We start from the raw sequence: 17,964 nt of genomic DNA on the forward strand, positions 1-17,964 counted from the left end.
ACATGAGAAATTGTCTCAGCTTATTTGGACAGTCCTTGCCCAGAGGTTCTGAGCTCTCTCCCATTTCTTCAGCCAGGCTCTGGGCACTGACCTCCTTTGTCTTGACCTGTCTCCCAACTACTTAATCCAATTATGTAGATGACCTCCTATTATGCAGCCCCTTTCTCTCACTGTCATAGCAACATACTATTCAACATCTTAAATTTCTAGGGAAATAAAGGATAGGATACAGAGTCTCCCACTATAAAGCTAAGCTTTCTTCTGTTCCAGTTAAACATCTAGGATTTCTCTTATTCCCCAACAGCTACAAAGCTCACTCTTAATGGCAGACATTACTTATAGTCCCTCACATCTCCAACCACAAAATAAATTCTCTCCTTCCTTGGCCTGGTAGAATACCTTAGAACCTGAATTCCCAAAGAATTCCTTATTCTATTTCCCTCCATTCTGATATTTATGCTGTTGTCATATATTCTAAATAAACCATCAATCCAACATCATAAGTTGGTTATCTCAAGTGGTTTTTACAGTAATAGAAAACTGACATACCACACCATGGTTAATTTTTGGTTTAAAAATTATTACAAACTGGGCTGGAGAGATAGCACAGCAGTTAAGAGCATTGGCTGCTCTTCCAAAGGTTCTAAGTTCAATTCTAGCAACCACATGGTGGCTCACAACCATCTGTAATGAGATCTGGTACCCTTTCTGGCCTATAGGCATACATATAGACATAACACTGAACATATAATAAATAAAAAATTTTTAAAAAGTCTAATATTTTAAAAAATATTACAAACTACCACAGATAATGTAAACATGCTCATGGCATACTAAGACCTTGTGTTATGCTTGTACTTAGTATACTTTGTTGAATTATCTAGAAAATCTACATCAAGCTTGAAGAGTATATGGACCACTAGAGCTAAAGTTAATAAGGTTTTGGAGTCTAGCCTTGCTAGTAAGCATAAGAGCATCATTAAGCATTTTTCAAAATACAAAAAGAAAACCAATTCTATATGACTTCCATTTCCATGAGCAGCAACTTTCGGCTGTACTTTGTTTTTTCCTCGGAAGTTTGCACCTTTGCTTGGACTCACTATGTTCTGTTAATGTAGGTATTTAGTAAATTTTGTCCTGAGAGGATGGTCACAAAGCAATGTGGTTCTATCCCTAAATGTCAAAATCTAAGACAGGTGTTACATCTGTAATTTTTTTAAAGGCAGGGTCTCACTCTGTAACCCAAGTTGGCCTTGAACTGAATGACAAGATTATAGGTTTGAGTCACTATACCCACTCTGCCTTTTTAATGAGGACATACCTTTACTTTGCCATTGTGTAAAATGTGAGTCCATTGATGGCCATCTTGACTGCTGGAGATAAGGAACTCTTTCACAAACATGCTAGTAAAGAGAGATTTCACTCCCTGGGTTATTATTCCAGTGACTTTCATTGTCTTTTGTAAGTCCACTTGCAACCATTCTTTTGGATCATTTACCTGAGGAAGAAATATTGGAATAATATTCTTTGTCATTATTTGCTTTCATAAATCCACAACTTTCTTTTTAACCATACTACATTACTTATCTCCCTATATAATGGTTTGTTTGCCTCCTTTATTTGACTAATAATCATGAGGGTCAAATTTTTCATAATTCTTTTCTTTTTTAATCTTCTTGGGTCATCCACTTAATAGGTTTCTAGTAAGTGCTGAATGAATTAAGGAACCATATCTACTAGAATATAAAGTCTGGCAATGTAATACCCAAACTCTGGATTGAACTTTATCTATCAGGCTGTTTTCACAGTACTACATACAGAAATTCTTTTCTTCCAGATAGTTCATTAATGATCATTTCTGTCTTCAGTGAATGCTGTGTAAAATCATGATATATATATATATATATATATATATGCCTGTGAGGCATCATTGACTTCCCTAAACATTCTTTTTAGGAACCGTGAACAGAAATACCTATGAAAAACGAGGCTTCTCCTATTTTCCAAGGCTCTATTATCTATTTTTATTAGTTAAGTGGTAAATAGGTTGTTCTTACCTGAGGTCTCCAGGCATTAGTTCTTCCCTGGAGATGAAGTCGAGCTTGTGAAGGAGACCAACTGGCAAACATATTGGTGAAGTAGGATGAGGCATTAATTTGTGTATCTGATATTACTTTATTCTCCATTCCCAGTGGTATGCTACAACCTAAAAGAAATAAAATTGCAATGTTGTCACATGGGTAGGTTGCAGCATAGGCTTCACTGGGCTGCATTGAATCCTCTATATATAATGTTATCACGATAATTTTCAGGCATCCACTTTTACACAATTCCTATTATTGCTAAAATGCCCAGATTTTCTGGTCGGTTCTGATTAGCTCTGCTTGGTTTCAATTTCCTTAATGATAAAAGTCTAAGAGATGACTATTTTTGGAGAACCCTATGGTTAGTATAACTATAGTTACAAACTCTGGTTTTGTTGTTGTTGTTTATTTTAGGACTATGCTGGATTGTTTTTTTTTTGTTTTGTTTTGTTTTTAATCACTGACAGTCCTCTATTCTGTGATCAAAATCCCTCCTCACAGTCTCAGGATAACTAAAACAGATATTCTACTCATGGTTGATGAAAAAAAAAGAAAATAATATGGGATGATTTGGCACTTACTGCTTAAATCACAGCCCATCAGCTCCATTCGAAGAGTACTGCGGATGCTAGAATGAGTAGGGTGCAAACGGATATACCGAGCAATAATTGGAGGATTAAAACTATTGTGCTTAATCCCAGATGAATCCACATTGCCAAAGAAGACCTATTAGAATAAATTATCAGAAATATTTGGAAAGTAAATATAAAGTGTAAAGAATGTTGTTCTATTTACATTTTCCTTCTAATTTTGCCTCTGACATTTTTTTCATATGCTGACTAGATATATGATATACATGAAGACTTTTTTTAAAGCACCAAGAAGACTGAAGACAGAAATCTTTAATAAATACATAAATAAAAATGAAAAAAAAAAAATTAACCCCCCCCCCCAAAAAAAAGACTGAAACAAGGTAGTTCGGTTTGGTCTGTGGTTTTCTACCTTGGGTACCTCATAAAAGTTGATGAAGCCATTAGAACTTTGTAACTCCAGCATAGTATCTATCACCTGAGAGCAATCAGAAAGGCAGTGTTTGAATAGTTATACCAATAATCTGGTAAAATAATGGATACATAGCTCTCATTTCACAGGAACAACAATTTGGCAGACATTTATGGAATCTTGATATGCACATAGGAGGCTGAGAAACACTATAAAAGCACCAAGTATAGATTTTTGATATCAGCCTGCTGCCTGTAATCCTGGATATACACTGAGAAGCAGAATTCCTTTTTTGGACTCAGATCCAATTTCACTCATGTATAGTCCTAACACTAGCCTTATCCACCCAAGTACCTTGGAAGGGCCATTTTCATCAGTTTTTCTAGTAACAAGTAGCTATGGTTTGGGTGAGCTTTTTCTTAAAGTTTTGTGTGTTGTAGGACTGATCCTGAGTATCGTAGAGAGGATAATAAGCTGGCCTGCCTTTGTCTTAAATTATTCAGTTTGATAAAGAAAGCAACAGCCTTGACCTGAACTATTCCATTTTGAGTGTAAGAACCAAGAGATAATCACTATATATTTTGTTTACACAAGTGACAACCACTAATTGACAGAATATCAAGAGGCATAAAATGATTATTTACACTAGTAAATAATATCTCCAAATATATTAAGTCATACCAGAAACACCAGCCACATGAATTTATCAATTCTACCTCATAGAACCCATCACTTGGGACTGTAAAAGAAGGAGCACCTCAAGACCAAAGTATGGTAGGCACACTTGAAGGTGTAAGTCATAAACAATGCCACACCAGTTTGGAATTATGATTAATAGGGTGGTATTTATTTAAAGGGGAAAAAACTTACAGATAACCATCCCAGACAACTGCCCTCTGTGCAATCAGGAAGGAGTCTAGTCACCGGAAATGGAGCAGGAAGCGAAGAGAGCGAAAAAGGAAGTAGCCGCTTTTTTAAAGGGAGAGAGACCACGCCCCAATGGGCTGGTATCTCAGCTGCTATAGGCTGGAGGAGCGGAAGGACCTCCCGCAACACACACTAACCAGTCAGAGATCACTTGTCATGAGCCTTGTCCAGGAAATTTGCTACATCAAAAGATTCTGCCTCTGTTTCTGAGCTCAAGCAGTAGTGCAGTTTCCAGTTTCTTCTGCCTGTGACACTTAGCCAAAGTAAAACTCAGTGGAAATGTCTTATCACCCCTAACTGCATCTGACATTTCTGCAACTGAGAACAGCTCTGTGCCGTGTTTCATACGACTTCTTATCTGGTCCCCTACAGACTTCCTTGGAGAATGAACAGGCCTCTTTCTATAACTTCAAAATGGTATCTCTGAATTCTGCAATCTCTTTAACCCTTTTCAGTCATTATGTAATCTTCATGTTTGTTTATTATTGTGTGAAGTATCAATATTTTCCCTTGATAATTAATGTTACTATTAAGATTAATAACCAATAATTAATATTAGTAATTAAGATAGAAATAAAAGAACCATTTTCCAATAACCAATTATCAAGGTAAATTGGAACTACTTGCCAAACCATAGTCAATAAAACCAATATAACTTCAGAATTTATTTATTCAATAAATTCTGATCTTGTGGAAAGATAGAAAAATGTCCATCTAAGTTTCTAACACAGCATTTTCATGATGGGTAGGCAAGGAATTAGAGAACTGGGAGAGGAGCATCTTAAAACTTTCAAAGGTCAATGTATTACTAAGCAATCCTCAATTTTTTTTTTTTTTGGATTTTTCAAGACAGGGTTTCTCTGTAGCTTTTGGTTCCTGTCCTGGAACTAGCTCTTGTAGTCAAGGCTGGCCTCGAACTCACAGAGATCCGCCTGCCTCTGCCTCCCGAGTGCTGGGATTAAAGGCATGCGCCACCGCCACCCGGCTCTCAAATTATTTTTTACTGCTTGTTTAAGAAATGAAGTAGAAGAGTAATTTGGAGGCCTAAGTTAGCCACAAAACTAAAGGGTGGACTAATGACAAGTAATATAACTATCCATTTCTTTCTGGCCCCAAACTAGCAGTAGCTGAAAGGCAAACTTGTAGCAATTAAGTTTGGTTAACTGTCTCCTATCTCAAACATCCATGCTGAGTTTTGAACCACATAGAACATCCTTTAACTGACTGCAAAATTACACTAGAAGCAATAGAATAAAGTTGATTTATTCCTTAGGTAGCCTGAGGAGATAGAATACAGTTTTCACATCCATCAATCAAGTTATCCTCAGCAGAATGCAATTTCAGGCCTATTTCAATAAAACTCTTAATAAAAAAAGACTTGATACAACTTGGTTCATTGCTATTTTCCTACATGGCTTGCCTTATTTTTTCTTGCAAGATACAATATCCTTTCCCTACACTATGGCTTCATTAAAAGTTTCCTTAACATTTCTTCTGGTCTCTTTTTTATCTGAGAAGGTACTCTAGGAAAGATGTCCCTAACCTTAGGCCATACCACAAAGGATTGAAGTGAGTCTCCAATTCTCCCTTAATAGTAGGCTCTTTAAGGGATAGAACCTAAGTCTGGCATGATGTTACATATCTTTAATTCAAGCACTCTGGAGGCAGAGGTTAACAGATCTCTGAGTTTGAAGCTGTCCTGGTCTACTTCCATTTAGGGAATCCAGAACAGCCAGAGATACACAGTGAGATGAGAGGGAAGAGGGGGCAATAGAGAAAAGAGAAAGAACATAGTAGGACATTGGGGGGCATTGTCTTCAAAAGGAATTGAGGTAGTTCTTGTGGAATTATTTTTCTCATAAAAGATTAAGTTGTCATAAAAGAGAAAGCCTCATCTTGAATGATTCTCTAATTTCTTATATTGCCATATAATCTTTCCCTCTCATAGATGCTTCTACTATTGTGGTCCTAATTTGCCATCTGGATCTCGACAGAGCTGCATAGAAACTAATGCCATGACACTGAACCTTTAGAAGTATGAACTAGATAAATATTTTGAATTTATAAAGTACTGAGCTCTTGTTGTTTGAATGTGAATGTCCTTCATAAGCATCTATGTTTGGAACACTTGGTCCCAGACAGGTGGAACAGTTTTGGAATATTTCAGGAACTTTGGGAAGTAGAACCTTGTTGCAGGAAGTAAGTCACTGGGGGTTGGGCCTTGAAGTTTATAGCTTGTCCCTACTTCTTGTCTGCTCTCTTCTTCCTGATGGAATGTTATTAGTAAGGCAGATGGTTAGTATCCTGACTGCATAACTAAGTCAAAAAACAAACCAAAAAAATCCCACTTATATTTGGAGAAAACAAACAGCCAGTGTTCCCACCTTTAATTCTAGCATTCTGGAGGCAGAGGCAGGCAGATGACTGGGAAGTAGAGGAGTGGTTCTCAACTTGTGGGTCACAATCCCTGCATATCAGATATTTATATTATATTTTATAAAATTAGCAAAATTATAGTTATGAAGTATCAATAAAATAATTTTATGGTTAGGGTTACCACAACCTGAAGAATTGTATTAAAGGATAACAGCATTAGGAAAGTTGAGAACTATTGATTTAGAAGTTAGCGTCGTCTGCATAATGAGTTTCATGCCAGCCAGGGTTATATAGTGAGACCCTGTCAAAAAAATTTTTAAAAAAAGAAAATTTAAAAACCACCAAAAAAGAATGAAAAAACCTTAATTTAAAAATGCAGTATGCAATTAAAACAAGAGTTCTCAAAAAATGAAACATAAATTCCAGAGAGACATTTTTAAAAATGTTCAACACCCTAATTATGGTGTCTCCTCTGCCAGGAACTCTGGGAATCCAGTTGAAGAGAGGGAAGAGGGATTATATGAGTAAGGGTGGTCAATAACATGGCAGGAAAACACAGAGAGCTGACCTGAGCTTGTGGGAGATCACAGACTCTGAACCGACAGCTAGGGAACTGGCATAGGACCAATTTAGGCCCTCTGCATCTGGGTGACAGTTGTGTAGCTTGGTCTTTTGTGGGACTCCTAGCAGTGGGATGTGTCCTTGACACATGAGCTGGCTCTTTGAAAGCTATTCCCTATGGTGGGATGCCTTGTAGGAGCTTAGTCCTGCCTCAACTTGATATGTCAAGCTTTGTTGATTTCCAAGGGAGACCTTACCCTTTCTGAATGGAGATGGAGGAGTGGATGGGGGTGGGGTGGGTAGAAGGGTGGTGAGATAGGGAATGGGAAGAATGGAGGGAGGGGAAACTGTGGCTGGTAGGTAAAATAAAATAAATAAAAAATGAAAGAAAAAATTCACATATAGGAATAAAAAAATGAAAATTGATTTAAAAAAGACATATGGACCAATGGAATCAAATTAAAGACTCTGACATCAATCCACTCACCTATGAACACCTGATTTTTGACAAAGAAGCCAAAACTGTACAATGGTAAAATTAAAGCATTTTTAAAAAAAATAGATTTTTTTAAAAAAAAAAACCAATCCAAGTTCCCACTTCCTTCCCTCCTCCCATTCTCTCTACACACCCTCTTAATCCTCAGAGAGGGTAAGGCCCTCCCTAATATATCTAGACTGAGCAAGGTATACATCCAAAGAGAATAGGATCCCAAAAAGTAGGTACAAGAAGTAGGGATAAATCCTGGTGCCAATGCCAGTGGCCCCTCAGTCTGCCCTAGCCATGCAACTGTCAACCACATTCAGAGGGACTAGTTTGGTCCTATGCTTGTTTTTTCCCACTCTTGCTGGTATTGGTGAGCTCCCATTAGCTCAGGTAGACTGTTTCAGTGTGTGAACCCATCATGGTCTTGACCTCTTTGTTCATATTCTCATTCCTTCCACTCTTCAACTGGACTTTGGGAATTAAAGCATCTCTAACAAATGGTGGTGGCATAACTGGATGCCAACATGTAGGAGATTACAAACAGATCCTTATCGATCACCATGCACAAAACTCAAGTCCAAGTGAATCAAAGACTTCAGCATAAATCCAGTTACAGTGAAGCTTATAGAAAAGAAAGTGGGAAGTACGCTTGAATGCATTGGCACAGGAGACCACTTCTTAAACATAACACCAGTACACAGATAATGAGAGCAACAAACAATAAAAGGGACCTCCTGAAACTGAAAAGCTTCTGAGGCAAAGAACATGGTAAATAAGACAAAATGACAGCCTGCAGAATGGGAAAAGGTCTTCACCAACCCCAAATCTGACAGAGGATTGATCTCCAAAATATATAAAGAACCCAATAAACTAGACATCAAAATACCAAATAACTCAATTTAAAAATGGAGTACAGAGCTAAACAGAGAATTCTTGACAGAAGAATTTCAAATGATTGAAAGACACTTAAGGAATTGCTCAACATCCTTAGTCATCAGGTAAATGCAAATCAAATTACTCTGAGATTCCATCTTACACCTGTCAGAATGGCTAAGATTAAAATCTCTGATAACAACTGGTGCTGGAGAGATACAGAGTAAGGGGAACAGTCCTCCACTACTGGTGGTGCAAAATTGTACAACTACTTTAGAAATCGGTATGGTGATTTCTCAGAAAATTGGGAATCAATCTACCTCAAGACCCAGCATTACCACTCTTGGGGCATATACCCAAAGGATGCTCAATCAAACCACAGGACACCTGCTCAACCATGTTCATAACAGCATATTCCTAATAGCCAGAACCTGGAAACAACCTAGCTATCCCTCAACTGAAGAATGAATAAAGAAAATGTGGTATATTTGCACAATGGATTATTACTCATCACGAAATTTGTAGGCAAACGAATGGAACTAGAAAAAAATTGTCCTGAGTGAGGTAACCCAGACCCAGAAAGACAAGTACTAGATGTAATGCAAAGGATAACCAGACTATAACCCACAGTCCAGAGAAGTTAGGTAACAAGGAGAACCCTAAGAGGGATGCATGGATTACCCTGGGGAGGGGAAATAGATGAGATCTCCTTTGTAAACTGAGGGTTGGGGATGGTAGAAGGGAAGGGATGGGGGGTGAGAATATGAGGGAATGGGATGGTAGAGTTGAGGGAGGGATGGAGTGAGAGAGCAATGAAAGAGACATCTTGATAGAGGAAGCCATTATTGGGTTAGGGAGAAAACTGGTATTAGGGAAACACCCAGGAACCCATAAGGATGACCCCAGCTAAGACTCCTAGCAATAGTGGAGAGGGAGCCTGAACTGGTCTTCCACTGTAATCAGATTGGTGATTGCCCTAACTGTCATCATGGAACCTTCATCCAGTAACTGATGGAAGAATATGCAGAGATATAAAGCCAAGCACCAGACCAAGCTCTGGAAATCTAGTCAAAGAGAGAGGAGGGATTGTATGAGCAAGGGGTGTCAAGATCATGGCATAGAAATTCACAGAGACACAGAGAGAACTTGTGGGAACCCATGGACTCCAGGGCAACAGCTGGGGAACCTGTATGGGACTGAACTAGGCCCACTACATGTGGGTGACAGCTGTGTAGCTTGGTTTGTTTGAGGGGCCCCTGGCAGTGGGACCAGGATCTATCCCTGGTTCATGAGCTGCTCAACCTTGATGCAGCCAGGAGGGGCTTGGTCCTACCTCAACTTAATGTGCCAGGCTTTGTTGACTCGCCATTAGAGGCCTTACCCTTTTGGAAAAGTGGATAAGGAGTTGGTTGGGGGGATAGTTGGAGGAGTAGAGGGAGGGAATTGTGGTTGGTATGTAAAATGAATAAAAATTTAAAATAAAAAGGACTTTGAAAAAATTGTGTTATCTACAGCCCACATATGTTGTGCTTTTTGTTTTGCCTTAAATAAATATGTTTCCTAATTTCTATTGAAAAACATTTGGGTTGGAATGGGTAATAAGGCAGGGTAGAAGGAAGGAATATGAAGAGGTATAAGTAACACTAATTTCATTTTGAATAAGTCACACCCTGGATCTGAGCCAAGGAAAGAAACATCTTTATCCCTGAACCCAGGACACGAGCCCTGACTCTGAAACCAGTGCCAAAGAAACACTTTGTTCCTAGAATTAGAGCTAATGAAAGAAATAAGCCCTGGTACTAAAATTAGAGTCAAAAGGCTAAAAAGGACCAGTGAAAGAAACACAGTTTGGCCATGAAATCAGAGCCACCTCTACTCCTGACCAACAAGACTAACCAATCCCTGAGCAGGGAAAACTAACCAATCCCTCTTCTCCCTGGGAAAACCCCACTCTTTCCTAAGAAGTCCTAAATAAAATAAGCCCCTCTGCCTGTTCAGTTAGAGGCCACTGTTCATCCCTCCTAGGGCAGAGGCAGTCACTCTTCTGGACTCCTTCCCAAATAGATCTTTCTCAAAAGAGTCTTGGGTGATGATCTTCATTCGCAGGCACAGGATAGAAGAACCTATCTGGGACATCCCTTAGGGGACTGAGCTGAAAAACTTTGCTGAGATGCTCCCTCATGGGAGCCGAGCAAGGTGGAGCAGAACCGAAGAACCTTGCTGGGATGCTTGGGGGGTGGAGGGGGTTGAGCAAGGCGGAGCAGAAAAAGTAACAACTTTTTACTAGAGTCAGAGGAGATTGCAACATTTCTTCAGGGGCTTCTCCTTTAGCCAAGTGTTAGCAAAAGAAGTAACATCTTGCGCTGGAAAAAAAGTGGATAGCTCTGTTAGGACATTCTCAAAAGGGAACAGACAGAGCTCAACTGTAGCAGCTCTCCAGGAGAAGAACAGGATCCCTATATCCTGCTGAGAGACCATCCCCCACCACACCCAGCTTCAGATAGCCTGGCTTCCTGATGGTCAGGACACCTGTTCTCCAGGGCTGAGCTGTCCTATTGTGGCTCCAGCCTCCAGAGTTGTCTTATTGTGACTCTAAGTATAGCTGGGCTTTGCAGTAAGTCAGGATATATCTGCAACTCCACAGCTGTAACACATTCCCCTACATTTTGGTGCCAAAATCCAGGATAGACTCTCTTGACGTCGGTGCTCTCCCCCTGGGGTCTGAGCCTCACTGGAACCCTATTCCTTAACTCCAGTCCATCTACAACAGACTCATCTTCTGGCTCATTGATCGCTCAGCATTCCATCCAATAGCATCAATTAGGTGAGTTTCCTCTTTGGTCAAGGTAAATGTTTCCCTGGGTCTGAGGAAGTAACCGTTGAGTGTCTGGCTACCTTCTAGTACTCTAAGTGGAGGTACCCCCAGCCACAGTCTTCAAGGCTACAGCTGGCCCTCTTCACCTGACCATACTGCCTACCCTTGGAGCTGCAATCAGGCAGTTTCCTTAGGCCAAATTGGGTTATAGCATCCCTTCCTGTCTTCTCCTATCCTCCTCTGGAAAATCTACAAGAGCCTCATTTTCCCAGTCCTTTTCCTAAGAATGAGATCTTCCTCCTAGAACTCAGTTTTCTCTCACCTTCTCATCTCTACGGAAGCCCCGGTACCAGGCACCCAAGTCTCTCATAGGCTTAGCCAGGCTAAGCTTGCTACATTTGACCCCTGTTGAATTGGGTGATGACCCTCTGAATGGCTTGGTTCTCATTCAGTCCTCCCTGAGTCCAGAGTATTCTCACGACTACAGGTAGCAGTGACCTTTTCCCTATCCTCCCTCATCCTTGGGAACTCAGCATTCCATACCCTCCCATTCCCTTTGGGATGCCTCCTAGAAAATCTCAAACCTTTACACCTGACACCTGATTTGAAAGGCCCTAAACTTGTTCACCTTTGTAATAAAGTTTGACCCCAATATCCCTTAGATAAACAATCTAAATGGCCGCTGAATGACACACTAGATCCCAATATTATTTGGGACTTTTACAACTATTGTGAGTGATTGGGGAAATGGAAGGAGACACTCTATGTTAAAACTTTCTCTAACTTTTGCTCCAAGCCTTCTCTTTGTGCCTCCTGTTCCTCCACCCAGTTCCTGCTAGCTATGAAGTCAGAACAGGATGAATCTACTACTTCCTTTGATCCAGCTAATAAGTCTCTCTCTTATAAACAAAAGTCCACAGCTCCCTCTCTGATGTGGGATTCCCATCTGTATGCTGCGAATATGTTTTATTGCCATTGGTTAATAAAGAAGCTGCTTTTAGTCAATGGCTTAACAGAGTAAAGTCAGGCAGAAAATCCTAACAGAGATGTATAGAAAGATTAGGTGGAGTCAGAGAGATGCCATGTACCTGCCAAAGGAGACAGAGACCCTGTATCCTTACTGGTAAACCATGAGCCTCCTGGTAAAATACAAAATAATGGAAATGGGTTAATTTAAGATATAAGAACTATATCAAGACATAAGAGCTAGATAGCAATATGCTTAAGTGATTGGCCAAGCAGAGTTGTAGTTAATATAGTTTCTGTATGATTATTTTGGGTCTGGGCATCCAGGAAACAAATGAGCAGTCTCTGCCTACACCTCTCCTCTGGTACCTTCAACTTCCCTTTCTCCTTCTTCAGTGACAGGTTGTCCAGGTCAGCTCTCCCTGGCACCCACTTTCGGCCCACTAACAGCTCTTAATCCTCCTGCTACTCATTCCCACTCTGCTATGAAATCTCCTGCACCAGCCCCATTCCTAGCTGGTCTTCACAGGGCTGCCCTTAAAACAGTAAATTATAAAAGGGACTACAAGTTCATCCAGGAAAGATATTAAAACCCATCTCAATTCCTCAACCACCTTACAGAGGCCCTCTTACAACATACCAACCTGGATCCTGAGACCTCAGATGGAAAACAACTCCTTATGACCTCCTTATTTTCCTAGAGTTTCCCAGATAATAAGGTTAAACTTATATGTTTAAGAGAGGATCCCTGACATCACAGGCAGAAGCCTTAGCTGTGGCCTTTAAGGTATATCATGAAAGAGATGAAAAAGATTTTAAACAAAAATAGCTGATGATGGCTAAGGCCTCTCAACTGGCCAAAGTAGAATTCCAGGCTCCCTCCTCTCCAAAAGCCCAAGAACCTTTACATCCTTGCTATTAATGTGGTCAGGAGGGTCAGTTGGTCAGACTTATCCAAATCCTTGGAAACCACCCAGACCATGTCCAAGGTGCCATCAGAAATGACATTGGGACACTGAATGACCCCATGCTATGAGGAACATGGGGATACCAAACCCAAACCATCCTTCAATCAACCTCCTTAGTATGTCCATGGATGACCAACAAGGCCCAGGGTCCTTTGGCCCAACTGCTGCCATTTCCAATAGAGAGCCTTGGGTAGCCATCACAACTTTGGGGTGATACATCTTATATCTCAATACTGGCACCACTTTTTCAGTCCTGCTGCATACCTCAACCTCAAAGACAGACCTCAGAGTAAAGGGCTGAGAAAAATTTTCCAAATAAATGGACCTAAGAAATAAGCTGATATAGCTATTCTAACAAAATAGAAGTCAAACAAAAATCAATCAAAAGAGACAAAGAAGAACATTTTCTATTTGGTCACAGGAAAAATCCATCAAGAAGAAATCTCAATACTGAACATCTATGCCCCAAATACAAGGGCACTGCCGTACGTAAAAGAAACACTTCTAAAGCTTAAATCACACATTAAACCCCACACACTAATAGTGGGAGACTTCAACACTCCATTCTCACCACTGGACAGGTCTGCCATACAGAAACTTAGCAGAGAAATAAGGGAACTAACAGATGTTATGACTCAAAGGGATTTAATAAACATCTATAGAACATTGCATCCAAACATAAAAGAATATACCTTCTTCTCAGTGGTATACTACAGAATGGGGAAAGTTTTTTATTAAGTACATGTCAATAGAGGAATAATATCCAAAATATATAAATAACTCAAGAAACTAGAGATCAAGGAAACAGCCCAATTAAAAATGGGGTACTGATTTAACAGAGAATTCTTAATAGAGGAAACTCAAATGGACAAGGAAAAAGAAATGTTCAACATTCATAGTCATCAAGAATATGCAAATCAAACCTACTTTGAGATCTCATCTTCTATAATTAAGAATGGCTAAGATCAATAAAACAAATGATGGCTCATGCTGACAAGGGTATAGAATGAATTGAACATTCATGCATTGTTGGTAGGAGTGCATACTGGTATAACCACTATGGTAATCAGTATGGAAATTCTTCAGGAATATGGGAAATGATCTATATCAAAGATCCTGTTATACCACCCTTGGCCATATACCCAAAGGCCTCTTCATCCTTCCACAGAAACATATGGTCAACTGAACACGAGTAATAAATACTGAGAGGCAGATATTGGGGTTCAACCTGAAGACTAGCAAAACAAAACAGCCAGCCACTGGCTCTTACCTCTACCTCAGTCTGAAAATGTTGATCCTGCCTCCCAGAAACCTCAGAATGAAATGGAGACTGAGAACTGTCTCCTCCCATCTTATAATCCTCTCTAGTTCTTGGATTAAGGGCATGCATCACTACCGCCTGGTTTCTAAGGCAAGATAGTGTGGCTACTGGGATTAACGGTGTGCATCATTGCTGCCTGGTCTGTAAGGCTGGCCAGTGTGACTGTTTTACTTTTATAAATTTCAGGCAAGCTTTATTTATTAAAGTACAAATGAAATGCCACTACAGTCAAACATGTTCATTGCTGTTCTATTCATAATAGCCAAAAACTGGAAACAACTTAGGTGTTTGTCAATGGGTCAATGAATAAAATAAAATGCCTCCTAATAATATTCTGCTTTACTAATATATCAGTGCCTTGCTCAGCCACCATCAGAGAAGCTTTATCTTGCAGCAGATGAGAACAGGAATAGAGACCCACACAGTGAGAGAATTGGGGAGAATAGGAAACTGTGGAATACTAAGCCGTAAAAGGGATGTCTCCATTAAATCCTTGCATTCAGGGCTCCAAAAATGCTGCCAAAGAGAAGGCAGAAAAGGTGAAAAAGACAGAGGTATGGAGGACTCCAAGAAAACAAGGCTTTCCAAATCAACAGGATCAAAGCTCATATGAACTAACAGAGACTGGGGCAGCATGCACAGGGTCTGAAGGGGTCTGAATGAGATGAGAAACTAGAGCTGAAAGAAGAAGTGGACACATGCCTCCATTCCTAACCAAGAAGCTATCTCCAACTGATAATCATTTGCAAATGAAAATTTAGTTTACTCCAAGGGAGTCTCACTGGGGAAACAAACTATTTTTTTTTTAGTTGTGAGGCAAAATCTAGGATCCTTTCTTTTTAATTTTTTAAAAAAAATTTTATAAAAAAACAATCTTTTTTCATTTTACATAAAAATCCCAGTTCCCACTTCCTTCCCAAACAAACTGTTCTTAAAAGTAGTCTGCATCCCCTGCAGTAGGTGGCCAACAGAAAATAAACTCAAGGCATCTTTGGAGATTCCTTATCTCATCATGATTTTACAGGGCTTTAAAACATTTTATTTTAATTATGTATACATATACATATATTATTTCTCTTTTTTAATTGTACAGGTTGTTTGCACATATAGTATTCCTTCTAGTTTTATATTTTTATGAGATTCTTAAGATTGCAAAGGAATTGGTCTCTGTGTCTATATCCTTTACTTGTGCCTTTTTGGGGTCTCTTTTCCTTCTGTTTGTTTGTTTTGTCCTACTCCAATGAGTTAGTTTTTGTTTTATCTTTTTATATTTTATTTTATTGTTATCCCTTAGAAGCCTGTTTGTTTTCTAAGGAGAGACAGAAAGGGAATGATCCATATGGGAGGGGAAGTAGGGAGAAACTGAAAGGAATAATGGTAGGTGAAACCATAATCAGTATATATTATATGAGAAGAACTATTATAAATCAAATGAAAAAAGAAATCAAGAAAGAAATTAAAAAATTTTTAGGATTGAATGAGAATTAAAACAAAACATACCCAAACCTATGGGACACAATGAAGGCAGTTTTAAGAGGCAAATTCATAACACTAAGTATCTCCATCAAAAAAAATGGAGTGATCTAATATTTGTAACTTAACAAAACACTTGAATGCTCTAGAAAAACAAAAAGAAATAATAAAAAGAGTATATGGCAAGAAATAACTAAATTCAGGGGTGAAATCAATGAAATAGAAACAACATCAGACCCTGTGCCCTGTGGTCTGAGTGGACAGAGTCCAGTGGGGTGATGGGCACCACTACAGGGAACAGGTATGTTGTTGAGCAATGAGAGAGAAGGAGGTCTAGAACGGTTCATGCACGGAGGAGAGAAGCTTAAATAAAGATGCAATAGTAGTTGATGTGGGATGTCCTTCTGTATATGTGTTGCTTTTATTGGTTGATGAATAATGCTATTTTGATCAATAGCTTAGCAGAGTAAAGTCAGGTGGGAAATTTAAACAAAGATAGAGTGAGTAGGTGGCGTCAAGGAGATGCCATGTAGCTGCTGAAGGAAAAAGATACCACAACATTAGTGGTAAGCCACACCCTCATGATAATACATAGATTAATAAAAATATGTTAATTTAATATGTAAGAGCTAGCTAGAAATATGCCTGAGCCATTGGCCAAAGAGTGTTGTAATTAATATAGTTTCTGTGTCATTATTTGGGTCTGGGTGTCCGGGAAATGAAAGTGCAATCTTTGTCTACAGGCAGTAAGGAACAGACTGATATGGGTGATTTACCCTGCTAAAAGGGGCCATGTGATGTCCCAGTTATATGCTGCCACTGGGGGCCATGTCTGATTCTGTGGACCTACTTCAGCTAGAGTCTGTGTTGATGTCTGTGCCTGGTGTTACCACCAAAGGCTATGTGCATGCCTGTGGTCTGGGCTGCCACCTCAGGCCAAGTTGGTGTCAGAGAGCCCCACTGACTCCAGGGTCATATTATCTGAGTGGCCTGCACTGCCACCCAGGGCCATAGTGATATCTTGACCCAACCTACAGCAGAGGGCCATGTCTGGGTCCTTGTCGCTACTGTATCTGGGATCTGTGTTGATGTCTGTGGCTTGTGTTACCACTGGGGGCCATAGGAGAACTGCCCTTGTGACCTGGGCACCAGAGAGCTGGTCCAGCCCCTCACTGGCTACCTCAGTGGAAAAACTGACCCCAGTGGCATGGGATCAGGCAGAACAAAAACTTCCTTCTACAAATGATTATTAATGACATAGTGTTATATCCACAAATCAGTGCCTTGCTCAAGCCTTATCAGAGAAGCTTCTTGTAATAGATGGAAACTAACACAGAGATTCACAACTGGACAATGCAGAGAGTGAAAGACTTTGAAGCACTCAGTCCTAAATGGGGTATCTTTATCAAACCCCTTCCTTCAAGGCTCAGGGATCTACATGGAAGAGGAAACATTGTAAGAGCCAGAGGTAATGGATGACTCCAAGGAAACAGTATCTTACAGACACAAAAGGACTAATGAACATATTAGCTCAAAGAAAATGTTTTTGTAGCATGCACAAGACCTTCACAAGTTCAAGCCAGATGGAGTTCCATCACTGAGAGGAAGAAGAGGATACAGGGCCCCACCCCTAACCAAGAAGCTGTGCAAATTATATCTGCTGGCAAATGGAAAGTTAGTTTTCTCCTATGGGAATGTCACTCAATATAATAACTATCCTCAGGGCAGAACCCATACTGAAGATAAGTTGTCCAACACAAAATGAACTTTATATTTTTTGAGTGTGTGTGTTTCATTTTGGCATTTAAAAAATCTTATTGATCTTTCTTTGCTTTGATTTTTTAGAGATAAGGTTTCTTTGTATAACAGCCCTGATTGTGCTGAAACTGATATATAGACTAGGTTGGCCTCAAACTCACAGAGATCTGCCTGCCTCCTGAGTGCTAGGATTAAAGGGGTGTGCTACCACTGCCTGGCTTTGTTTTGACTTTCATTTTTGTGTTTCTTTTTGTAAGAGAAGGAGAGATAAAGAGAGAATGCATAGTTTGGTAGGGAGGGAGGTGAGAGGATCTAAGAAGAGTTGGGAGAGGAAAAACACATGCTCAAAACATCTT

The 17,964-nt window shown here is 39.7% G+C and overlaps 1 protein-coding gene across 1 annotated transcript in view; it reads right to left on the minus strand.

Annotated features, from left to right (window-relative positions):
• LOC121436922 (coagulation factor VIII-like) overlaps window positions 1–17,964 on the minus strand; it is a 145,037-nt gene that overhangs the window by 16,920 nt on the left and 110,153 nt on the right. Inside the window, exons 23-25 of the mRNA XM_041636819.1 lie at window positions 2,666–2,810; window positions 2,058–2,206; window positions 1,322–1,498 (exon numbers count right to left, since the gene is read on the minus strand). Coding sequence (XP_041492753.1) covers window positions 1,322–1,498; window positions 2,058–2,206; window positions 2,666–2,810 — 471 coding nt within the window. The remainder of the gene's footprint in view (window positions 1–1,321; window positions 1,499–2,057; window positions 2,207–2,665; window positions 2,811–17,964) is intronic.

Source organism: Microtus oregoni, unplaced genomic scaffold (genome assembly GCF_018167655.1).
Source record: "Microtus oregoni isolate MIOR12 unplaced genomic scaffold, Mior012 000050F_007, whole genome shotgun sequence".
Classification (NCBI taxonomy): Eukaryota; Metazoa; Chordata; class Mammalia; order Rodentia; family Cricetidae; genus Microtus; species Microtus oregoni.